At 29.1% G+C, this 27,293-nt stretch overlaps 2 protein-coding genes across 2 annotated transcripts; both read left to right on the top strand.

Moving 5' to 3' along the window:
- Positions 1-9,234: 9,234 nt before the first annotated feature.
- LOC129605960 (uncharacterized) lies at positions 9,235-10,467 on the top strand. Its single transcript, XM_055515996.1, has 2 exons — positions 9,235-9,555; positions 9,598-10,467. Exons 1-2 carry the CDS (start codon positions 9,235-9,237, stop codon positions 10,465-10,467), a joined length of 1,191 nt encoding a protein of 396 aa, XP_055371971.1.
- A 3,222-nt stretch (positions 10,468-13,689) lies between these two features.
- On the top strand, positions 13,690-16,272 carry LOC129605961 (uncharacterized). The gene is made up of 2 exons (XM_055515998.1): positions 13,690-13,774; positions 15,581-16,272. Exons 1-2 carry the CDS (start codon positions 13,690-13,692, stop codon positions 16,270-16,272), a joined length of 777 nt encoding a protein of 258 aa, XP_055371973.1.
- The last annotated feature ends 11,021 nt before the right edge of the window (positions 16,273-27,293 follow it).

Genomic DNA, 27,293 nt, shown 5'->3' on the forward strand with positions numbered 1-27,293 from the left:
TAAACGAGCTAAATATGAAATATTCGATTAAGAAAATTTTCTCCATTGAAGATATGCTGCAAAATATGCACTATTAAAGTAATTCAATGGAGAGAAGGGGATGGTATGGAGAACGCATAATTGTGAACACGAGGTTCTCCGATTCGATAGCTTGACGGATCTAGAGCTATCGAAATTATCATCCGGATCGTACGCCTTAGTCAAAAAAGGCAAGGAACTAAACCATATTTTCAGACAGCTCGTGGATTCACAACTGTGTAGTCGAATAAAGCCAATCTCTTTTGTTTATAACAAATTAATAAAAGTTTTGATTTAAAATAGTGTCAAAAATAGTTTAAATTTAAACAAAAAATAGTAGTTGAAAATTAAAAATGAAAAAAACTATTAAAATAAGGAATAAACATGAGTGAATTAAACCAAAATTTGGATAGTGAAATAAATTCAGAAAATGATCTGGCTGGTTTTATTAATCAACCAATCGAGACTAAAAAATCTAAAATCATGAAAGCTAATAAAAGTAAAAAATTGAAAAATAAATCTTTAAATGCAATTAATGAAGATTTAAAAAATGAAGTAACACAATTAAAAAAATTATACAAAATTTGACAAAATCTCGAAATAAAAATGAAATAAATGCACAAGCTAATAAAAAAAATGATCATGATATGCAAAATATATACGAAGTACTTTCCGAGGTGAATGAGACCGAGTATATGGAAGAAAGCGAAATAGAACATCAAAGTGAAATACATAGTATAATCAATAAAGCACAACAAAAAAATTTACGAAAAATAAGCTTAGACAACAACCAAATAATAATAATAATAATACAAATAAAAATTCTAATGTTGAAAAAACAACTGATACACAACAAAATATAATAAATAACAATAAAAATTCTAATCTCTATAAACCAGATAACATTGACAGAAATGTAATAAATAATAAAAATAACAAAATAAATAAAACTCCCCCAATTATAATAATATATGACCAAGATATCCAAGACCTAAAAAAAACCTTAAAGGAAAAACTAAAATTAAAAGAATTTTCATTTAAAAAAATAAATAATAACAAGCATTTAATACTGCTAAATAATAATAATGATTATTATGCTAAAGATATTTTGCAAAAAATAAATGCGAATTATTTTACTTACACGCCCAAAGAGCAAAAAAAAAAAAAAAACTCATATTGAAAGGTTTAAATGTCAATGATGAGGCAGAAGAAATAAAAAGTGAATTGATATCTCTAAATATTAAAGATATAAAAGTTAAAAAAGTAATGAGGTTAGCAACAAAAAAATCAGTTCGTGATAATAACACGTTACCAATATTTATAGTTCAGTTTTCACCTGAAACTGATATGTAAACTAATTAAACTATCAAATAATTAAATGGGAAAAATTAATAAAAAAAGAAATTTACCAATGTAGACGATGTCAAAGACTAGGACATACGGCAAGTAACTGCAACATGATGTGCAGGTGTGTGAAATGCAACGAAAATCATGAAATAGGCAATTGTTCAATATCAGTAAGGGAAAATAAAGAAAAATTGTACTGTGCGCTATGCAATAGAAATATTCACCCAGCTACATACCGAGGATGTCCAGAATACAAGAAATTTTTGAAAACGATACAAGACTAAAAATAGAAACAAATTGTAACAATAATTTTAAAACACTTCCTTATGACAGTGATCATAATGCGACAAAAATTATTTTAAACTTGGAAAACAATAACCTATTAATATCGGAAATAAATAAAAATGCTTATAAATATAACTATAAAGCGACAAATTCGAAAAAGTTTAAAAACGTTTTGCATAACAATACGATAGATATCAACCATATAATACCTAATAATAGAAACTTATGTGATACAGAGATAGATAATGGTTTACAGTATTTAGAAAATAAAATAAAGGATACAATAAAAACCAATGTACCCAAAATTAAGGAGCACGATACTATATCAAAATATATGAATTATAAAATCCAAAAACTTCAAAAATATAAAAGTACAATACTAACAAGATTAAAAAAAATGTTATAGAAACAATAACCTTAATGAAATTAGTAGATTAAAATCTACACTAAAAAATATTAACACTCTCATAAGTCAAAATAAAAATATAGAAAAAAACAAGAAATGGGAAAATACTTTGAAAAATATCCATCGATCTAATTCCAAAAATATGTTCCCCATAATTAATAAATTATTTAGAAAAAGAGAAGATCAAAATATAAGTGAATTAAAAATAGAACATACTGATAAATATCTGATAGATTCTGTAGACATAGATACTAATCAGCTACAAACAGACGAAAATCAATTAGAAAAAACACATAATCAATAAATTTTTAACGATAACGAAAATATTATTAAAGTTACTGAAAAAATGCCAGAATTCAATAGACAGTTTGAATTGGATAAAATCAATATGATTAACGTAATTAATTTTAGCGAAGAATTCAAAGCAAATAAATTAAGTAAAAGTCAAAGGCAAAATAATTATTTTACAACTATTAAAGAAATAGAAATATCTATCAAAAATATAAAAAACAAAGTGGCAGCTGGAAATGATGGTATACCCAACACAATTCTAAAGAACTTCCCAAGTAACATAATTGCCTGTTACTGTACAATTTTTAATAATATTTTAAATAATTTTTATTTTCCAAAAATATGGAAAATATCTAAAGTTATTCCAATAATGAAACCACGAAAAGAAAAAGCTGACTCAAAAAACTTAAGACCAATCAACCTATTGCCGAACATCAGAAAAGTATTTGAAACAATAATTAATGAAAAACTTTTAAAAACCATAAACACAAAAAATATTATGCCAGAAAATCAATTCGGTTTCAGGAAAAAATATTCTGCAGTACACGCAGTAAACAAGTTAACGTCAGATATTTGCTGGACCATAAACAACAAACAATGTGTTTAACACAGTATGAAATGATGGCTTAATATATAAATTGATTGAATATAATATTCCAAATAATACGATCAAAATGATTAAAGATATGATTGAAGAAAGAAAATTTATTGTGCAAAATAGCAAAAATTGTACTTATAAAATATTTAAAGTTAAGAATGGATTACAACAGGGTGCTGTTTGTGTTCCAATTTTATTTAACATATATATTAGCAATATAATATTTAATATAAATAAAAACTACGGTAGGCTAGTCACCTACCTAGCTAACTCTCTATGACTATAGAAACTAGGGCATGATAGATATCGTGCACTAGCCCTATGCTCCTCCTAGGAGTGAAGAAGGAAAAAAAAAAAAATATATTAGCAATAATCAATTATAGTAAATGTGAAGTTACTCTTTAGAAATAGCCTAGATAAATGTAATAGAGATGTAAAAAAAAATTGGAGAAAATTTCACATTAAAACAAGATAAAATAATTTTACCAATAAAATAATTTTTCTCCGATAAAATAATTTTACTAAGAAGATTCGATAGCTTGACGGATCTAGAGCTATCGAAATTATCATCGGGATCGTACGCCTTAGTCAAAAAAGGCAAGGAAGTAAACCATATTATCAAATGAATAGAATCCGATTGAGATGCTTGAAATTTTTTATTATAAATATGATAAAATTTTAAATTGTAGGTATCAGCATTCTGGATTAGTAAAGTCGAAGTGAAGTAGTACAAGTTAGCAGAGCCAACGATATTACAATTTCTTAAATTAAAATTTTAAAATTAAAAAAATTAAAATTTTAAAATGCAACATAGGCATTTTTTGTAGTTAATTGTATTTTTTTGTATTTTTAATAACACGCGCAACTGAAAAATTAGTTTAAAGCGCAAAATTAACTGAGCTTTGAATAAAAGTAAAATTATAAAAAATAAAATTTAAGTTAGAATAAAATCAGATCCGCATCAGAACGGACGAAGCTGTTTTAATTTTAGCTGTTTTAATTTTATTATTCTCAACCAAACAAAAAAACATTATTTTACACAACAAAACAAACATATTAGATATTCAAAATCAACCAAAAGTGTAAACTAGGAAAGCAAAATAAAATCGTTTATATAAAAATTGAAATTTATGAAAATAACATAGCGGAGAATATAGTAGGAGAGAAAGAGATGGAAGAACAATTCCAACAACTGTACAAACAGTATATAATTGTGTTGGAGAAAGCAAAACAACTTGAGACTACAAATAAGGAGCTTGTTCATCAACTAAACCTCAAAAAAAATTTTTAAAGCGACTGAGATTTTTAAACTGAAAGTAATGTTTCCGATAATAAAGCTGTCAACCAAAAAATGGAAGAAGAAGATCACGAGTACCCTAAGTTAAACAAGAACAACAAAAGGTGCAATAACGGCACCATAAATAAAAACACAGCTGAAAAGCGGCATAAGAAGATAATTGAACAAGCCGCACCAACAATCGCAGCTGCAACAGCAGCAACAACAAGCAAAAACATAAACTGTGTCGAAAAAACTTTAACACCAAATAAAACTGAAAAGCCGCCGGTAATAATTGCCTTTTATGGTTACCATAGAGAGTTACAAAAACAGATAAACAACAAATTAAAAAACGATAATACTACTCTTTTCATCAGTAAAGAAAGAGTTAAAATACAATGCTCAATACAAGAAGATTATCTAAAAACAAAAGAATTGTTGAAGATGGCGGAAATTAATTATTATACATTTACGCCAAGAAGTGAAAAACCAATTAGTGTCGTATTAAAACACGTTTCAACGACATACAATGAAGATGAAATATTGTTACCTTAGTTAGGCATCTACAAAATTGTAACTGGTTGGTGCAAGTTAAAAATGTCAATTCATTAAAGAAACTAAGAAATTTTAGATTTCTCATGGGATTCAGCATCAAAATTGAAAAATACAAAGGTCGCAAAATTTTTTCAATGCAAAAAGTGTCAGCGTTTCAATCATCTAGCTGTCAACTGCAACATGCTCTACAGATGCATGAAATGTGCGAAAGATCATAGTCCTGGAAACTGCAAAATATCAACAAAAGAAAACAACGTAGAAGCTATTATAGTAGAAGAAAATTGTATTAATTGCGGGAAAAATCATCCACAAATTACTCTCAGTGCCAATATAGGCTAAAAATAGTAGAACAAAAAAATCAAAAAGTTAAACCGGCAAATCAAATAAAAAAATCAAATAGTGGAATGTCAACAATCTTCAGGCAAGAAAATTTAAGCTATAGTAACATCACAAAACAAGGAATAAACTACAGACCAAAGGTAGCAGAAAAGCAAACATATCTCAACATTAATAGCGAGGTACAAAAATACTTCGGGAAGGATTTGAATACCTGTTTAAACAAGATAGGTGATTTCATACCTAAATACAATAAAATACAAACAGATAATGATAGAAAAAATGCCTTATTCTTCATAACGTTTGAATTATGCCAGAATAAAATAACAAACTCGCTGGTAAGCCTTAGCAAAAGGCACTACCTGAACGAATTCCTTAAAGATAACAAGCCGGATGTGGTGGTATTAAATAAGAATAAAAGAAAGGCATAAAATAACGTTCAAAAACTGCAGCTGTGTAAGAAACGACAGAATTGAAAATGCGGGTGGCGGATGTGTAATATTACTTAAAGAAAACCTGAAACACCGTAAGCTACACATAAAAAGCATATCTACTTTGGAATACTGTGCAGTATAATCAATCAACTAATAAGGCACTGAACTTAGTTTCCGAATAAAACAAAAAAGGAAACGCGAACATCAAAAGTGATCTAACAAACATGTTGCTCCAACTAAAAAATGAAAATGTGTTAATTGGAGGAGATTTTAATGCAAGGCATCCTTACTGGGGTGATTCAACAACCAACAGAACAGGAAAAACTTTGAAAGAATGGCTAGATGACGAAGAAATGTTATTCATCTTAAATTTCTTAGATTTCTTCCTAGCAACTGCCTCTATTGGCGTGCGTTACAGCACCAACCATCCACTACAGCTGGCAGAATACAAAGTTTTTCGGACCACAAGGCAGTTGAAATTATAATTATCAATCAAAATATTACAAACACTGAAGAAAAAATCATATTGGATTACAAAAATACAAACATACAAACTTTCCACAGAATAATTGAAGAAGAACTGAGTCAACAAATGCTAGCAGAAATAAAGTGTTCTTTCAATATTTATTAGTGATTTATAATATTTAATGATAGTTTTGTGAATAAATATTACAGTAAGTATAAAAATTAGTCTATATAAAAGTAATTATGAGAATTTTGTTAGTGGTACATATATATACCATTCGCTTTTAGTGGTACAAATACGTACCAACTTACTTTATAGAGTATTTATTTTATTTCCTGTTTCAGGATGAAAAGGTTCGGAAAAATTTATACTGAGCAGATAGAAAATATGCTAAACTCAAATTACGATAGCCTATCTAGTGATAATGATTTTTCATCCGGAAGTGGAGAATTTTATGAACCATTACCACAAGAACAATCGTCAGAATCTTCAGATGCTGAAATAGAAATTGAATTTGATTAGCAACAAATTAATTCATGAAAAGAAAAACTTTCTGTTGAAAATGAGGTTGTTGACGACGTTGACCAAGAACTTGATGAAGTTATATGGTCGGAAAACAACACTGGATTCGTACCGAGAAAACCTATTTATTCTATTGATGCCACGATAAAGCGGAATTTTTCACCTTTGCAAATTCTCAAAAAATTGATGCTTCGTTCGCTATTTGTACAAATTGCCCATTGTACAAATGAACGAATAAAAAAATATGTGCATTAGAAACCAAAACAGCAGAAACATCAACCAACCAAATATGGTGAAATAACCCCAAGCGACTTTTTCATCTTCTCGGACCTTAAGAGAATGCTCGCTAGAAAAAAATTTCACACCAACGAAGAAATCATCGCCGAAACTGAAGCCTATTTTGAGGACAAGCCGAAGGATTACTACCGGAAGGGTATCGAGAAACTTGAAGACCGTTATAATCGCTGTATCGCTCTTGAAGGCGACTATGTTGAATAATAAAAGCGAAATTTGTCAAAAAAAATATTTTTTCATTGAAACGATACGGACTTTTCAGCCCACCTGTTAGAAGTAGTTATAGGATGCAAGTTATACTCTCTTACGCCACAAATACCAAAAAATAAAAACTTAACTATATATTAAAATTAAATCGAACGTTGCGAATTCAATCACATACTTTATTACGTAAACTTATTTTAAATCATTTAATCGCAACGTGATCTACCAAAAACAAAATATTAACGCTGAATTAAAATTAAAATTCAACGTTGCAATTAAACTCTCATATTTCATTACACAAACCTATATGAAATCATTTAATAGCAAATTAAAGCAAACTTCCAAATATTCAAATTACAATAATCAAAACTTTCCCATGACAAATCAAAAAGAAAAAGAGACAAAAATTAAAGAAGTACGGTTATGTTCTAATTGTTTAAAAAAAGGCCATAATACAAAGACATGTTATTCCCGAGGTTGCAGAAAATGTAACAAAAACATGATGATTATAAGGTAGTTCAAAACAAACCACAAATCAATACAACAGTTAATATGGCAGAAGACAACAGCAACAATTACGTTTTTTTGGGCACAGTGTAAGGCATTGTGTTAGATAAAAACAATAAAGAAATTGAATGCAGAATCTTATTAGATTCAATTTCTCAAATCAATTTCATCAGTGAAAGATTAAGAAAAAGATTGCAGCTGGAACCATCAGATCAAGGGCTTTCAATTTACGGAATTGGAAAAATAGAAGTAGAATCCAAAGGCAGAGTAAACTTAACAATAAATTCAAGAATAAATAATTTCTGAACAAATATCGAGGGAACAGTGATTAAAGAAATAACCAGTTTGCAACCACAGAGATTTATAAATATTTCAACTTGGAATATACTGCAAAAAGTACAGCTAGCAGATCCCAATTTTAATAAACCACAAAGGGTTGATGTTCTCATTCAAAAACAGAATGAGGATAAATACAACGCTATCGTTGAAATAGACAAGGAATCTTTTCCTAGAGTTTTACAAAATGAGAAAGTTTCAATTGGATGGGAACGTTGTAAGGTGTTTGACGCTTTGCGTGTTCTTCGCTGTTACAAATGTAATTTTGTTTCGTTGTTTGAACTGGTTGTTGTTGGTTAAAAAAATTGGTTACTAGTAACTACAGTTTAACGAAAATGATTAATCACAAAATAATATGCTCAAAACTTATGAAGCTACCTGTTTAGGACGCAACAACAACAACTGGTTATCAATTCACATATCAGTTGTAGAAATTTACTATGTACCTAATTTTGTATTTTTAAAACCTTAACAATAAAAGGGATAAGAGCAATGAATAATAAACTCTAAATTAAATAAGTTTGCCCTGTGTTGATATATTGTTCAGAGTTGCAGTCAAGATTTTACATTCTGGTGACCCCGACGTGATCTGGCCAACGTTAATACAACACGACAAGCATCGTGTATTTAAGGAGTCAGATCAGCATCAAGTAATCGTAATAAAAGAAGTCGTCACGGCTAGTCGCGAGAAGTAAAATGGAGTCAGCAGCTGCAAGTCAAAGCAAAATTATTAAGCAATTGAAGGAAGTGTACGGTCAATATACGAAGTTACCGAAGAAAGGAAGACCGAAAAGTTAGTCCAAGACAAATTGAAAAAATCAGAGCAACTATGGGCATTGTTTGACAAAGGTGATGATGACATCAGAGCCAAGTACGAAAAAGAAAGAGGTCATTTATATTTCACGGAAGAGTGTTATAAAAATGTGCAAGAATATTACAGAAAAATCAAGACTGAATTTGATGAGAAATTGCAGAACTTAAGCCTAAACAAACCAGGTGTTCTAGAAATCAAAGATGTTGTGCAAAAACCTGAACATGTTATTGATAATCCAGTATTACAAAAGTTAATTTGGATTTGTCATCGAAAACAGCAGCAATTAAATTACATGTTACAAAAAATTGTAACTCAGAATCAGCACGATAACTATTACAAGAACAAATTAGACGAATTAAAAAATTTATGGCAGTACATAACCTCAAGATCCAGTTAGTCAAGCAAGCAAGGAGGTGACACCTAGCATCAAATTTTCAAATATCGATATTCCGAAGTTTAATGGTGATTACTGCAAATGGACACAATTTAAAGATATGTTTAGTCAGATGATAGATATACAAAAATTACTAAAAAATACAGAGAAAATGTGGTATTTAAAAATGAATTTAACGGGAGAAGCAGAGAGATATATAAGACATCTTACAATAACAGATGCAAATTACTCTGTAGCTTGGAAGCTATTAGAAGAGAGGTTCAATAATACAAGGTTACTAGTAACAAACATTTTGGATAAGTTAATAGGACAACCAAGTATTGTACCTGGGTTAAGTAAATCAATTAAAGGTCTATTTAACACAATACAAGAATGTATCATGATGTTAGAAAATTTAGAATTGGAAGTTTACAATAATTGGAATCCAATTCTATTACATATTTTAATGAAGAAACTTGACAAAGACACTCATGTGCTATATGAGCAATCTTTACAATATACCTAAGAACTACAGAGTCTACAAGAGTTTCTCAGGTTTATTCAAGCAAGATTTCAAGTGCTAGAAGCTATAGGTGATAGTAGAGGCAAGTCACCAAAACTCCAGAAAACGGCTTACGTAACAACAGGAGTCATCTTAAATAGTAATAGTGGATGTTTGGTATGTAAAGAAAAACATTCATTATTTAACTGTTCAAAGTTTTTAGAAATGATGCCCCAAGAAAAAGGCTTATGTGCAAGGAAGCACAATTTATGCACAAATTGCTTCAAGAAAGGCCACTTTTGGAAAAAATGTGTTTTGAGTAACTGTAGAAAATGTCAGCAAAAGCACAACACATTGATTCATGATTTATACAAAAAGGAAGTTAGTCAAGGTTCCACTACAAAACAACAAGCGACAGTTAATATATCAATGTCAGAGGTTGAAACTGCAAAATATATAATTTTGGGAGTGGCAATAGTTCAAGTACTTAATAAAGCAAACAATCCAATCGAATGTCGAGTATTATGTCGAGTAATAAGTGAAAGTTTGAACATTTATGGTGTACGAAACTGTCAAGTTCAATCTAGAAATCGACTGATTGTTAAAATTATGTCAAAAACAAGTATGTTTGATACTAGTATTGAAGCTAATGTGATAAGATCAATAACTACTTGTCAACCGCAGAAATATATTGACATATCACAGTGGTCAATACCAGCGTCAACAAAGTTAGCTGATCCACACTTCAATAGTCCGCAGAAAGTGGATATGCTACTAGGCGTTGAGATGTATGCAGAATGTGTGAACGGGGGCAAATTCAAACTGGGAGCAGATTTACCAATATTACAAAAAACAGTATTCGGCTGGACGATTCTTGGTGACACAACAGAAGCAAACCAATAATTTTGTTGAAATAAGCAACATTCAACATTAACAGATAGCTTATTAGGAAATTCAAAAAATATAGCAATGCCAAAATTTTTAAACTTGGAAAGCAAACTGTCAAAAAATGTCAACCTAAGAAATGAATACATTCAGTTCATGAGGGAATATGCAGAATTGAACCATATGAAAGAATTGAAAGAAAATGAAATTCCTAATATCCATTATTTTATGCCGCATCATGGTATAATCAAGCCATCGAACAGCACTACTAAATTACGGGTAGTTTTTGATGCTTCATGCAAAACAACGAGTAATCTTTCGTTAAACGACATCATAATGAAGGGCGCAAAAGTACAGCATGATTTATTTGACATATTACTTCGCTACCAACATCAAGCAGATGTACAGGCAGATTAAGGTGGTACTAGAGGATCAGCATCTACAGTTAATACTGTGGAGAGAAAATCCACAAGAAAATATCAAATATTATCGATTAACGACAGTAACGTATGGTACTAGAACAGTTCCGTACTTGGCAAATCGATGCCTTAAACAATTATCAGAAGAGGAAGCAGTAAAATATCCTGAAGCTGCTAAAGCAATGAATAATTTCTATGTACAATAGATGACGTCATAACAGGTTGTGATACAAAAGTTGGAATAATTGAAATGAAAAACCAGATAAAACAGATGCACGGTTCAGCTCAGCTTCAATTACGTAAATGGGCATCTAATGATTACAGAATTATAGAAGAAATTCCAGTAACACAAAGAGAAGAAGAGAAAACGTTCAATGGTGAAGAATCTACATACAAAAAAACATTGGGAGTATCATGACAGCCAAGCATGGATACCTTTGCTTTTACAACACCATGTTCACAACCAGAAAGCTCACAGAAGTGGACGAAAAGAAAGATAGTATCTGAAGCTGCTACACTATTTGATCCCTAGGGTCTTTTAAATCCAATAATAATAAAAGCAAAAATGATAATTCAACAATTATGGATAAATGGTAGCGACTGGGATACGGAAATTGCAAAAGATTTAAAAGATGAATGGGTAAATTATCGTCATAACCGCATTAAAATATTTGAAGATAAAACGTCACGTATTTGGAGATAAAATGTCAACTAGAATCGAATTGCATGCATTTTCAGACCCAAGTGAAAAGGCATTTGGAGCAGTAGTTTATGTACGATCTATTGATGTTTCTGGCACAACTACAAGTAAAATGCTATGTTCAAAATCACGTGTGGCTCCTAAAAAGATATTAACAATTCCAAGACTGGAGCTATGCGCCGCCATAATTAGCAGTAGAATTGATGATCAAAGTGAAAGAAGCATTTCAAGTAAAAGCAGATGCAACATACTATTGGACAGACTCTCAGATTATTTTATCGTGGATAAAAAGTGAGTCTTCAGCATTTGAAATATTTGTTGCGCACCGAGGAGCATTTATTCAAGAATTTATTAGAGTACAAGAATGGAATTATGTCAACACAAAAAGTAATCCAGCAGATTTGATTTCTAGATGAGTTAAATGAAGCCTTATTAGAAATAGTTAGAGAAGTCCAAAAAAATCATTTTCAAGAAGAACTCAAAGATTTAAAAAAAACATTAGTAAAACCACATAGTCGATTGTCTTCACTAACACCATTTATCGACTGCAATTATACGAGTAGGGGGAAGATTAAACAACGCTGCAGTCACCGAATTCGCAAAACATCCTATTATGCTTCGGGGTACAGACATTGTGTCAAAATTACTTATGAATCACTTACACATTCAACATTTGCATGCCAGACCGTTGGCATTATTAGCCATTTCCAGACAGAGATATTGGATTTTACAAGGCAGACAATTGTCTAGAATAGTTGTCTAGAATATTCACGTTAAGTAGTCCTTTAATAAGATCTTTGGAATTCCATCCAACGAGAATAAACAACACATTTGTTAGTATAGAACCTGACAAGGAAATTTTGATGACAAATCTACATAATCTACATAAAGATACTTATCAACAGCTGAATGGCATACCGCATAATTGTATTTCGTATAACAATGAAAATTATCTATGTAAGCAACTCCGGCCACTTCAATTCAATTCAATTTAATAGCACAACAATAAATTGTTGATAGATGAATATCAAAATAACTAAACCAAGTAGAACATGGATTCAAATCATCAGAAAAAATTCATGGTTTTACTCATTAGACAGCGAATATCTGTATAATTTAGTTTGCAATAATACTGCATACCAAATGAAATTGCAAGACAATGGTATAATAACATTTAATCAAAACTGTTTGTTAAAAGATAAATAGCAGATCCTTCAAACGTTTAAAATAATCGACGGCAACTTCAGCAATTCATTTCTGCAGCCACACTTAATACCCCAAGTGCAACAACATAAGAGCAATAGATAATAAATTATGTTTATGATAGGAATATTTGCTAGTAACATATTACAGTCATAGATTTGTATAATGTCTACAATAGGAAAAGGATACAACAATTCTTATTATGTATTACGAATTGTAAAAGATTATAAAAATAAAAACGATTTAAAAATAGATTCATCTGTTGCGACTGTCATAAAATTATCAGTTTTGGTTATGTGTAAATAATTAGGTTTAACTGATATCTGTGTGTAATATAATTTTGAATTTGTATTGTTTCATATTGTAAATAAAATATTTTTTGTAATTTAATAAAAATTATGATAACTTAAAACTAATAGTTTAAAAATAAATTGGAGTAGGGATATGTCTGATTGTAAATTTAGTATATAAGTATTGATATGTAGAAAATAAAGTTAAAAAAAGGTTGAAGAACAAGAATTAGTGTTTTTCATTTTTAACATCAGATATTCTGAACAACCATATCAATTCAATAAATTTTGGTTACCAAGTTTACCCTGTGTTGATATATTGTTGAGAATTTACACTACCTATGTTCGTGAATTAAAAATTCAAATATCGAATGACACGTTAATAAATGAAAACAACGAAGAGACGAAACCTTTATCAAGTTCTACCTCAAATAATGTGACACCTGCAAATTTATTTTCGCCTAAAGGAGTACAAGAATGAATTTGAAAATACTATAAAAAACAATGAAAATGAAATATATTGTTGCTTAAAGCAATTGAAAACAGGTACATGGAAAGACTAAGTAAACTAAAAACCGAACAAGAAAAGGAAATAGAAAATATATACGACATTATGAATTCTTTTAAAATGGAAAGGGAAGAACTGAATGTGACACTTAATAAGCAAACAGAAAAGTTGAATGATTCGTTTTTGAATGCAATTACTACAAATGGTGAGGTTAAAATGCAGAGGAAATAAACTTGTTTGCTTTTCCTTATAGAAATACCAATAACAAAAAATGATTTATATGATAAATTAGTAATAAAACTAATAAAAAATGGTAATAATGTAATAAAACTTGACTTCAACCAACTACTCTATAGTAGAAATAATTAATTTAAAATTGTAAAAAATTGTAAAAACTTAAGTCACATAACAATATGTAATAAAAATAACATCAAAAGTTTAGGAAATTCCACCTGTGTGTTGCCACTACTAAGAGGATAATAATCACATCCCTAGTGTAGAAGCAGTAGAAGATGGTATCATCCTCCTTAACCAGTATAAAGGAGTAATCTTAATAGACAACGAAGAGAAATACATCAATGGTACTTACCTCTTGACTATTCAAATTTCTACAGCCACAATCGACGGAGAACCTTTTTTCACAAAAGAATTATCAACCAGCAAAATATTACCGGCTATCCTTCAACCCCAAATGATCAGACAAGAAGTGCATGAACATTTATCTTTAGAATCACTAAGAGATGTTAACATCAACAACACCCAAGAAATTGAGTTTCTGAAAGCGTCGATAATTATCACCATAAGAAGAAGAAAACAGCTAAAGATCGTCGACATAGAACCCAAGGTAGAAGTCGCATTGAAAAACGTCACTTCAAAGGAAAACGCATCCGAAGCAAATGTAACCGCATCCAAAACGACACCAAAAGCAGTGCCGAGAAATGGTGCATCACAAATCAAAAATCTCTACTTTCTAAAAGAAATCTCTTCAGCGCATCGTTCTCGTAACACCGATCGAGTGAGGACACTCATTTTTTAAGGGTGGAAGAGTTAACACGCACAAAAATAAAATATTGAAAAATGATATTCTGCAGAATTCGCAACTTTTGGGTTATGAGCTTTTGGTTACGCAAATTAACACGCGCAAAAATAAAATATTGAAAAATGCTATTTTACATATTTCGTAACTTTTGAAAAAGAATTTTTGGTTGCGCGTGTTGAAAATGCTGAAATGAAGTTTTACAAATCGAGTTTTTTTTATTCAGGTGAAGTTTTCCTAAACTTATATTAATTTCTGATATTTTAAAATGATTGATTATTATTAGTGTAACAATTGGTTGAAGCGGTACTAATTATTGTTAATAAAATAAGAATAAAAGAAAATATAAAAAGGTTCAACGTAAAATTATTTTATTTTTTATTTTTTTTTAAAAAATAAATATCAGAAGTTATTAACTTATATTGTATAAAAAATTAGATAAATATACACATACAATATACGAACAAACATTAAAATCTTATAGACAAATTCAGTTTTTAGATGAATTCATGAAATTTTTGGAGTTGAGATTCCAATAATTTGAAGCCCTAGGAGCCAAGTCATACGCAACAACACAAATTTCCAAAAAATATAATAACTCCCACTCATTTACTGTCACAGATGGGGCAAAATGTGCAATATGTGAAGGATGGCATACAATATACAATTGCAATAAGTTTTTAAAAATGAATCAAAAAGAAAAAGAGACAAAAATTAAAGAAGTACGGTTATGTTTTAATTGTTAAAAAAAAGGCCATAATACAAAGACATGTTATTCCCGAGGTTGCAGATAATGTAACATAAAAAAATAACACCTTATAACAAGATGATTATAAGGTAGTTCAAAACAAACCACAAATCAATACAACAGTTAATATGGCAGAAGATAACAGCAACAATTACGTTTTTTGGGCACAGTGCAAGGCATTGTGTTAGATAAAAACAATAAAGAAATTGAATGCAGAATCTTATAAGATTCAGTTTCTCAAATCAATTTCATCAGTGAAAGATTAAGAAAAAGATTGCAGCTGGAACCTTCAGATCAAGGGCTTTCAATTTACGGAATTGGAAAAATAGAAGTAGAATCCAAAGGCAGAGTAAACTTAACAATAAATTCAAGAATAAAAAATTTCTCAACAAATATCGAGGGAAGAGTGATTAAAGAAATAACCAGTTTGCAACCACAGAGATTTATAAATATTTCAACTTGGAATATACGGCAAAAAGTACAGCCAGTAGATCCCAATTTTAATAAACCACAAAGGGTTGATGTTCTATTAGGTGCGGAAATGTTTAGCGAATTATTAAGGGTAGGCCAAATAAAATTGAACAAACATTTACCCATGTTTCAAAATACTGTATTTGGCTGGTTTGTTATTGGAAAAGTGCACCAAGAAGTTCCACATATAAGCACAAATGAAATTATGAAGACAGCTGATGTGAAATGTGAAGAATATTTTATGAACACATCAGAGCGAGATCAAGAGGGTAGATTTGTAGTAAATCTGATTATTTTGGGATCTCCAGGGGTGCTGGGGGAATCCAAAAATATTGCGTTTAGAAGATTTCTAAGCCTTGAGAAGAAATTAGGAAAGGATGTAAGACTCAAACAACAATATATTGAGTTTTTAGAAGATTACTTAAAACTAGGACACATGAAAGAATAGAAACTGAAAATAAATAGATTCGTTTTTAGTAATAATGCAGTTGTTCTAACCGAGTTACATCGATTTGGAGATACAAGCGAGAAAGCATATGGAGCAGCTATGTATGTAAGGTCAATAGATATCCAAGCAAAATTCGTGAAAAATCAATCAAAATAATCGGGCGTGTATATTTTTTTCGGATAAAATATTGGTTAATTAAATTTTATTTAAATTCGCGTGTTTTGCATAATTGTTCCGGTAACTATTCAGGTTATGGCGGAATGTACTAAATGTAGAACTAAAATTAGCGGTGAGATAGGAATAAGATGTGCTGGTGTCTGTGGTAATATTTACCATAGTGCTATCGAATGCTCAGGTTTAGAACAAGCAGCGAGCAATCTTCTGGATTCTAATAGATGCATCAAATTCATTTGTGATGAATGTATCTTATACATTCAAAATCTGGATGTGATATTACAGAACATTGATTTTCAGGTCAAAATGAACAATGATTATTTAAATGAGTACAAATAAGAATTCGAAAGTGCTATAAAAAAGAGTGAAAGAAAGTAATTGAGTTGCTAAGAGCTATAGGAGACAGATATTTTGAACGTCTTGAAGGAATTAAATCAGTCTTATTTTGTTCATTGTGGGGTGAACACATAAGTTCAATTTTGCTTATTAATTAATTTATTAATTTTAATTTTTTTTTTTTTTTTGCAATTAAAAAACAAGAAAAAATAAAAAACAAAAATAAAAATTTTCCTGTGCTTGCTGCTTAAGCGTAATAAAAGTGAAAAGTTTATAAAATAAAAACAAAAAAGACAAATGCATTGCAACAAATGTTTAAAAAAAATCGACAGACAGCAAAAGAATATTGAATGCAAAAGTTGCAAGCAATTTTTTCATTCAAGCTGTGTTTCGGGGATTTTAAAAACGTCATTTATATGTGAGAAATGTTCAAAGAAATCATTGTCTTCACCTTCCTTAGCAAATTTGCTTCCGGGATTTTGGAGCCCTCTACAGACGCCATGAATACGGAGAAAGTTTACGAAATGTTCGCCGAAATCAAACAAATCCATGAGTCGTACGTGTCTAAGCTGCTGGAGCTAGAGCAAGAGAACATAACCTTGAAGAAAAAGGTTAATTTTTTGGAAAATAAGGTTGATGATTTGGAGCAAAAGGCGTTAGTAAATGCTGTAGACCTTGTGAATATGCCTCTGTTAGAGAATTCGCACTTCGTAAAAACAACATGTAACATTTTAAGCAATTGGCTTGATACGGTTGTAGGACCGGAGGATATCAACAGCCATCAAGTGATCAAGATAAACCGAAATGTTGCAGGTAAAAGCGGAGATTTCGGAACGTTAAATATAGTAAGAATTACTTTTAAGTGTAGTGAATTTAAGAAAAATATATTATCTAAAAGTAAAACTGTAAAAAATAGGATTAAACATGAGAACACTAATATCTATATTAATCAAAGTCTAACATCTAAAAATAGACTTATATTTAAAAAAGCTAAAGAGCTGCGAAAAAAACAATAAATTAAGTTTGTTTGGATAAGAGGTGGAAGAATTTTTTTTTTGTTAGAAAAGAAGAAGGAGCAAATCACTATATAATAAAAAATATTAGTGATTTAGACAATATCTAATTAAGTAAATATTAAAAATTTTTTAAGCTTTTAAATGCATTCTACTCCTTTTAGTAATTCTACAATTCCTTTAAATTTCTTATCCAAACATTTTTTATTACATCAAAATATACGCAGTTTAAGAAAGAATTTTGATACGTTTTAAGCTCATTTAGAATATTTAAATAGTCCGCCGTTAACAATAGTTTTAAGTGAGATATGGATTTATAGCGCAGAGCAATCCAATTTCAATACTCCTGGGTATTTTTTGCATTGTAATTGCAACGATAATTATGCTTTTAGTGGTATTGCAGTTTATATAAAAAATTATTTTCCAAACTTATGTACTTCAATTTCTTTAGATACTGCTGATATCATCAAAATTAAATGTACTTTTGAAAATGTTAATTTTATAATTTTTTGTATATACAGGTTGAATAACACTAATTTTGATTATTCTTTATTTCCTAATCAACTTGATGATATTTTATTAAAGGAAAAATCAAAAAATGTTGTTGTAATTGGAGACTTAAACATTGATATTTTGAAAGAGTCACGTTTGAAAGAAATTTATATGCGAGTTTTATCAATGCACGGGTTTTCACCTTTAATAGAGTCGCCAACGCGTGTTTCTGATTTTAGCAGTACATGCATTGATCATATTTTTTTAAGGCAACAAAATCTTTTTGAAGGCTTTGACCTGGTGGCAGGAAATTTTAATTTAGGTATTACGGATCATAATATGATTTCGTTATCTTTAAATACTTATAATCTGTCTCCACGCGTTTCTGATTCAGAAAATATTTCTCGTAAGAAAATTAACTTCTTGAGACTGTCCTTTTTTCTTCAACATGAAAGTTGGTATTCAGTTAAAACAGAAGCAAATCCGAGTCTTACTTATGACAAATTCATCGAAATACTAAAATTTCATATTTCTCAAAGTTCCTTTGAAACAAACGAAGTTAAAGTAAATAAACGAAAACTAAAACCTTGGATGACAGATGAGCTTTTAAATTAAATTAAAATCAAAAATAAATTAGGCTTGAAATGCAGAAAGGATCCCGACAATGGAACTTTAAAAACTGAATTTAAAACCCTCTGCAAAGTTATAAACTCGAAAGTAAAAATTTTGCGTGATACATATTATACTTCTGAATTGAATCGTCGTTCTGGTAACTCTAAAATGGAATGGAAGGTGGTCAATGACATTTTAATTAAGCAAGTTCCTAACAATAATATAAATACAATAATTTGTAATAATGACATAATCACTGACGATAAACAAATTGCAAATAAATTTAATGAATTTTTTGCTGAATCGACTAAAAATACAGTTGAAAACTTATTAATTTAATGAGTTTAAATTAATTTCTGATGTTTTACAGCCGCATTCTTTTGTTTTTTGGAAATTTCTCCTGACGAAATTTTTGATTCTATATTGGCTTTAAATAATAAGTACTCATGTACTATAGATGCTATTAATAATAATGTTTTAAAGAAAATCGCACCCTTTATTTCCGATGTTTTATGTTATATTTTTAATCTTTCAGTTTTCAGTGGAGAATTTCCACATAGTTTAAAAAACTCGGAAGTGTTACCACTTTATAAAAAGGGTCCAAAAGATAACATTAGTAACTACAGACCAATTTCTATTTTACCGAGTATTGGCAAACTATTCGAGAAATTAATCAAAAAAAGAATGATTAATTATTTGAATAAAATTAATTTCTTTAGCAATAGGCAATTTGGTTTTCTCGCTAACAGAAGCACCGAAGATGCTATTTTAAAATTGAGCTCCGAATTATATTCAAGTCTAAATTTAAGTAACCACACAGCTGCTCTGTTTATAGATATTACTAAGGCATTCGACACCATCGATCATGGAATTTTAATTTCAAAATTAGAAAAAGCTGGTTTCAGAGGTTTTATGCTAGATTTTATTCGTTCTTATCTTCAAGATAGAATTCAAAAAGTAAAACTGAATGATGTCTTTAGTGAAAGTAGTACGATAAACATTGGAGTGCCACAGGGGTCAGTCTTGGGTCCGTTGTTATTCCTAATCTATATAAATTCACTTTTCAATCAACCTTTCAAAGGTGACGTGACAGGGTTTGCTGATGATTGTGCATTTTCAAATAATGAAAAAAATTTTAATAGTCTCAAAGTCAGCTTGGAATCGGATATTGACTTGATTAGATCTTGGTTTATAAATCATAGACTTAAAATTAGTAATAAGACTAAAGTAATGACTTTTAAATTAAAAAAGGCAAATATTTCCGATTTGGATTTAATTTTTCATTCAACTGATTGCAAAAAAATTACTTGTTCAAATGGGTGTTGTATTAGAAATTCATCGATAAATCAAAATTTTAGCTGTTCTTCAGATTGCTTTAAAATCGAGTCTGTAGAAACTTTCAAATACTTAGGAGTTGAAATTGACAGTAATTTAAATTATAAACCCCATGTGAATAACCTTCAGAAATATTTACTATTTTGTTTAGGAAATTTTTACTTTCTAAGGAACTTTTGCTCGAAAGGTCTACTTTTAAAAATTTATTATGCGATAGTTCACTCTAAACTTCAATATGGTATAGTATCTTGGGGAGGGATTTATTTTAATTCTATTGAACCTTTACTTTTAGTTCAAAAATGTCTTCTTCGAATTATTTATAGAAAAGATAGGAGGTCCCATCGCTGGTCCAACTTTGTAGATTCTAAAGTGCTTCCGCTATGAAATCTTTATGCCTATAAATGTTTAATAGCTTTTGTCAAAAAAAACTCAATGCATATTCGTAGGTCCAACTTATACAGTCTAAGAGTTAACAATTTAAATTTGGTAAATATTCCTTTAAGTCGTAAAACCCATTTTAAAAAATTTTTTGATACATTAGCTCCAGTTTACTTTAATAGGCTCCCTTCTAATATTAAGGCAATTCACGATATTCGAAAGTTCTCAAAAATGGTAAAAAGTTGGTTATTAACCATTGATTATCATGATTTTGAAAATATTTAATAGTAATTCTGGTAGTTTCAATTTTAACTATAGTTCTTTCTTTCTTCTCTTTTGAAAGAGAATGATTAGAGAGTAAATAATTTAACAGTGCCTTTTGCCATTTTAACACTATGCTTTTCTTTTTTCTTAATTTTTCTCTCAATCATTATAACAGTTATAACGATTCTGATGAGAAAAATATTGCATAATTTATTAATTTTATATAAACTACTTCTTTTATCTTTTGTTCTGTTTTAGATTTGGAGCAATTAAGTAGGTCATATGATAATATGGACTGTTCAAATGAAATCATAGTTATATATAAAAAAATTATGTTAAGGCAATGTTTGCTCATAACCAATCTGTCACTAAGCTAAGGCCGGATATAAACGAAAAAGATTTACTTTATTTTTGCACGTCACTATATCGTCAGAAAACTTGCTGTGAGCTACTTCAAATTTTATCCACCGCAGACTTGTCTCTATCTCTATCTCTATTAACCACAGTAAATGTTCCAGCGCAATGTGAAGTTGATAAAAATTTTAAAGCAGTGCCTTTTGATTATCGAAACAAATTAAACATCGCTGATATAAATGATTTTAAATGGATAGTCTTTGATGAAATTTACGATAAAATGAATCTAGCTATGCTGAAGTATCCACGATATATTATAGATATGCACATAAAAAGAATCAATGAATTTGAAAATATATCGGTTTTCAAAGAGCGTATTGCACGATTATTTTTTAACTGTGACTATAAATCTGTTTATAAAAATATTATTTCAAAAGAAATTTTAAGATTCATCTGTTGTTCTACTTATCCATGTTGTACTTGATAATTTAAAAACTAAGAAATAAAGATATAGGTAAATTAAGAAAATATGTGAATAATTTGTGATGTATGTAATGTAGTATCTTTTGCAGGTTTGCTTATAATTAAAATGTTGAGTTAAGTTTAAAAAAGTATACTGTTTAAAAAAAACAAAAAAAAGATAAAATAAAATAATAGTAATAATTAGTAAATAAGTTGATATTTTATGATTAGTTTTGTATTACACATATGTAATTATTTTCTAAAATTATTTGTTGTTTAAAGCAATTATGAAGTATAATAATTAAAATTTTTTAACACCCCACACTTATCTGATAAGAAGACTATACAACACTAGTGGGCTTCCACTACTGTATAGTTAAATTTCAATTTACTCTATATGTAGTAAGTTAGATATAGTATTGATTTAAAATTGTAATTGTAAATTGAATAAATAAATAAATAAAAAAATAAAAAAAAAAAATAAAAATTAAAGAAACACAGAAAAAAGAATTTGAAAAAGTATCAAAAATAACGAAAGTGCTCAAAACTGATTCAGAAAAACTGAACAGAACAAAAATGAATGCAGATCAAAGTTTTTCGTTTACTGACATAGTGAAAAATGCTGAGGTAAGCAAAAAAAAATTCAAAAATGAAAAAGCAACTACCGCTAGTAATCAAGCCAGTTGCTAAACAAAAGTACAATGTAAGAAGAGCTGAAAGAGTGTAGTAAGAAGGTCGAGCTTAAAGCTATCAAAATTAAAAATATAGAAAACAGAAGAAAAGGAGTTATTACTGTTGAAACTGACGACAGTCAAGAAAAAAGAGAATTAAATCAGCGCTTGAAAACAATCTGGATGAAAAATACCATCGGAGATAAAACCAAACATTGAAGTTATCCATATTAGTGCTAAATATTCTGAAGCTGAGTTGACAAATAAGTTGAAAGCTTAAAAACTTCATCTTGAAACAAGTGAGTTAAATATTGTGAAGACGTATAAAGAAGATACCATACAATATACAATTGCGATAAGTTTTTAAAAATGAATCAAAAAGAAAAAGAGACAAAAATTAAAGAAGTACGGTTATGTTCTAATTGTTTAAAAAAAGGCCATAATACAAAGACATGTTATTCCCGAGGTTGCAGAAAATGTAACAAAAACATAACCTTATAACATGATGATTATAAGGTAGTTCAAAACAAACCACAAATCAATACAACAGTTAATATGGCAGAAGACAACAGCAACAATTACGTTTTTTTGGGCACAGTGTAAGGCATTGTGTTAGATAAAAACAATAAAGAAATTGAATGCAGAATCTTATTAGATTCAGTTTCTCAAATCAATTTCATCAGTGAAAGATTAAGAAAAAGATTGCAGCTGGAACCATCAGATCAAGGGCTTTCAATTTACGGAATTGGAAAAATAGAAGTAGAATCCAAAGGCAGAGTAAACTTAACAATAAATTCAAGAATAAATAATTTCTGAACAAATATCGAGGGAACAGTGATTAAAGAAGTAACCAGTTTGCAACCACAGAGATTTATAAACATTTCAACTTGGAATATACTGCAAAAAGTACAGCTAGCAGATCCCAATTTTAATAAACCACAAAGGGTTGATGTTCTCATTCAAAAACAGAATGAGGATAAATACAACGCTATCGTTGAAATAGACAAGGAATCTTTTCCTAGAGTTTTACAAAATGAAAAAGTTTCAATTGGATGGGAACGTTGTAAGGTGTTTGACGCTTTGCGTGTTCTTCGTTGTTACAAATGAAATTTTGTTTCGTTGTTTGAACTGGTTATTGTTGGTTAAAAAAATTGGTTACTAGTAACTACAGTTTAACGAAAATGATTAATCACAAAATAATATGCTCAAAACTTATGAAGCTACCTGTTTAGGACGCAACAACAACAACTGGTTATCAATTCACATATCAGTTGTAGAAATTTACTATGTACCTAATTTTGTATTTTTAAAACCTTAACAATAAAAGGGATAAGAGCAATGAATAATAAACTCTAAATTAAATATGTTTGCCCTGTGTTGATATATTGTTCAGAGTTGCAGTCAAGATTTTACATTCTGGTGGCCCCGACGTGATCTGGCCAACGTTAATACAACACGACAAGCATCGTGTATTTAAGGAGTCAGATCAGCATCAAGTAATCGTAATAAAAGAAGTCGTCACGGCTAGTCGCGAGAAGTAAAATGGAATCAGCAGCTGCAAGTCAAAGCAAAATTATTAAGCAATTGAAGGAAGTGTACGGTCAATATACGAAGTTACCGAAGAAAGGAAGACCGAAAAGTTAGTCCAAGACAAATTGAAAAAATCAGAGCAACTATGGGCATTGTTTGACAAAGGTGATGATGACATCAGAGCCAAGTACGAAAAAGAAAGAGGTCATTTATATTTCACGGAAGAGTGTTATAAAAATGTGCAAGAATATTACAGAAAAATCAAGACTGAATTTGATGAGAAATTGCAGAACTTAAGCCTAAACAAACCAGGTGTTCTAGAAATCAAAGATGTTGTGCAAAAACCTGAACATGTTATTGATAATCCAGTATTACAAAAGTTAATTTGGATTTGTCATCGAAAACAGCAGCAATTAAATTACATGTTACAAAAAATTGTAACTCAGAATCAGCACGATAACTATTACAAGAACAAATTAGACGAATTAAAAAATTTATGGCAGTACATAAATAAAAAATTACGATATCGAAATTGCTGGAATGATAAGAAATCCAGAAGAAGCTGCATATGACGTTGTAAAAGTACTTGAATTGGAAATAGAAGTGCAAGACATGATAATAAGTTTACAAGAAAACGCCAAATTGCAACCTCAAGATCCAGTTAGTCAAGCAAGCAAGGAGGTGACACCTAGCATCAAATTTCCAAATATCGATATTCCGAAGTTTAATGGTGATTACTGCAAATGGACACAATTTAAAGATATGTTTAGTCAGATGATAGATATACAAAAATTACTAAAAAATACAGAGAAAATGTGGTATTTAAAAATGAATTTAACGGGAGAAGCAGAGAGATATATAAGACATCTTACAATAACAGATGCAAATTACTCTGTAGCTTGGAAGCTATTAGAAGAGAGGTTCAATAATACAAGGCTACTAGTAACAAACATTTTGGATAAGTTAATAGGACAACCAAGTATTGTACCTGGGTTAAGTAAATCAATTAAAGGTCTATTTAACACAATACAAGAATGTATCATGATGTTAGAAAATTTAGAATTGGAAGTTTACAATAATTGGAATCCAATTCTATTACATATTTTAATGAAGAAACTTGACAAAGACACTCATGTGCTATATGAGCAATCTTTACAATATACCTAAGAACTACAGAGTCTACAAGAGTTTCTCAGGTTTATTCAAGCAAGATTAAATACACATTACACTTATCATATGAGAAATTTAATATCGTTTGTCAACGAAAATTATCCAAAAATTAGCAAAGAAATATGGAAACAAAAATTTAGAACTCTACCAGTAAAAACATGTAATAATAGGTATACAACTATAGAGTGTATTTAAGAACCCATTAGGTTTTTATGTAGAAACTTTGCCATTATACCATTTATAGAAATTGTTACGGCAAAGATTATGTTAAGGTTTTTACATTAATTAAATTTTTTAGTTACTTTTGTATCATCAGATATAATGGCATCTGTACACATAATTTTTACTTTGCAATAGTACTTATATTGTTTAAGACACAATAACAACAAATAGTTTCGCAGATCATTTTTGGAAATTTTACTATTTACTTAATTTTGTATTTTTATACTTTTAAAAATTAACACTAAAGGGATAAGAATAGTAGATAAAAAAATATGTTTGTGATAGGAATATTTTGCTAGTAACATATTATATTCATATATTTGTATAATATATTCCCTGCAATATGATAAGGGTATAACAATTCTTATTGTGTATTACTAATAGCAAAGATTATACATATATCATTTTCAGTTTTGAGTGCGGCTAAATTTTTTAAACTTAAATATATTGTTTAATGAAAATGTAAAATGATACGCATATGCACAAAATCCACATGTATGTTAAAAATCAACATTTTAATTTAAATGATATGCAAATGTGAAATGCAACGTCCAATACATTTTTCATAACAACAACATTCATAATTATTTTTTTAGTTTAGTATGAACAATATGGAATTTGAATGCAAAATAAGAAAAATGCATTTTTTGCATGTTTTTTAAACAAATTTAACGCGTTTTAACTTTTAGATTTCATTATAGCGCATCGAAAAAAATAACAAAAATGTTCGAGAAATTTCGAGTTTTCTAAAAGAAAATTTCAAAAATAAAACATGAATATATAGTAAAATTAAATTTACTAAAAAATTATTAGAAGTTTTAAGCATTTTGGCAGAAAATTTTGTTTTGTCAAAAGAGTTTGTAGTAAGTTTTAATATAGGTACATATTATAAAACAAATTCAAAGAAATATTTTACTTTGTACCTACATTAATTTATTTTAACAAGATTTAGGTTACAATAATGTATATTTCTCCCGATATTACGGGATTCATTCGTGAATACATACACGAATTTCTTAGAATTTATTAAAAATATTTTGTACTAAGTATTAACAGTTACAGCTCAATAAAAACTCTTAACTAATATAATTCGACATTTATAAAAATGTAAGAGTTATTTCCAAAAATTTCATTAATCACAAAAATCTTCTAGGTATACTAAAAAATTTAATAAAATATTAATTTTTTCAAATTTACGAATATATTACGAAAATATTTTAAATTTAACATTTAAAAATTACAATTTAATTATGGTCGAAAACCTTAAACACTTCACTAAAATGAAAGTAAAATCAAAGAACTTTGTCAAAAAAACGAAATTAAAACCAACTTCTGGAGGCAAAAACAAGACATTGCAGATTGCTGATAATAATATTGATAGAACAATGTACTTATCACTGTCATAACATAATTTAATAAAAAAAATTAACTAAAACAATCAAAAATTTGAAAATTCACTAAAGTAAAAAAAGAAATGATCAATGGATTTTTAATTTACAAAGTTTTTCATTTGTTGTAGATATGTAATTTTCCAAAGATTTCAGAAATTCACAATAACTACTAATCTGCAATGTAAATGAATCTTGCCTACAAATGAGGTAGGCATATAGTTTTAAGGTGTTTTTATGTTCCTTCAACGTTATTGTTTCTAATATGTAATCACATAAGCTAAATTTGCTTTTTAATTTTAAATAAAGTTTAAAACCATTACATTTTCTTAAGAATCGCCCCAACTATTTATTCATTTATAAATATCTTTCCGTGACACAAAGATTTTGCATTATTAAAATTTGCTTTGTTTTATAATATACTTATATCGTTAGTGCATTTTATTTGATGAGAATTGATCTTCATATCACAATTTGTAAAATTAAATAGAAAACAAAATGTTTGGCTAATAGATAAATTTAAAAATACATATTAATACTAGGTACACTTACTAATATAATAGGTAGGTAGGTACATCAGGTACTTACAAGTTTATTATCATACAGCATCGATAATATAA

This window comes from Condylostylus longicornis, unplaced genomic scaffold, assembly GCF_029603195.1.
Source record: "Condylostylus longicornis isolate FDR11 unplaced genomic scaffold, ASM2960319v2 ptg000016l, whole genome shotgun sequence".
Lineage (NCBI taxonomy): Eukaryota > Metazoa > Arthropoda > Insecta > Diptera > Dolichopodidae > Condylostylus > Condylostylus longicornis.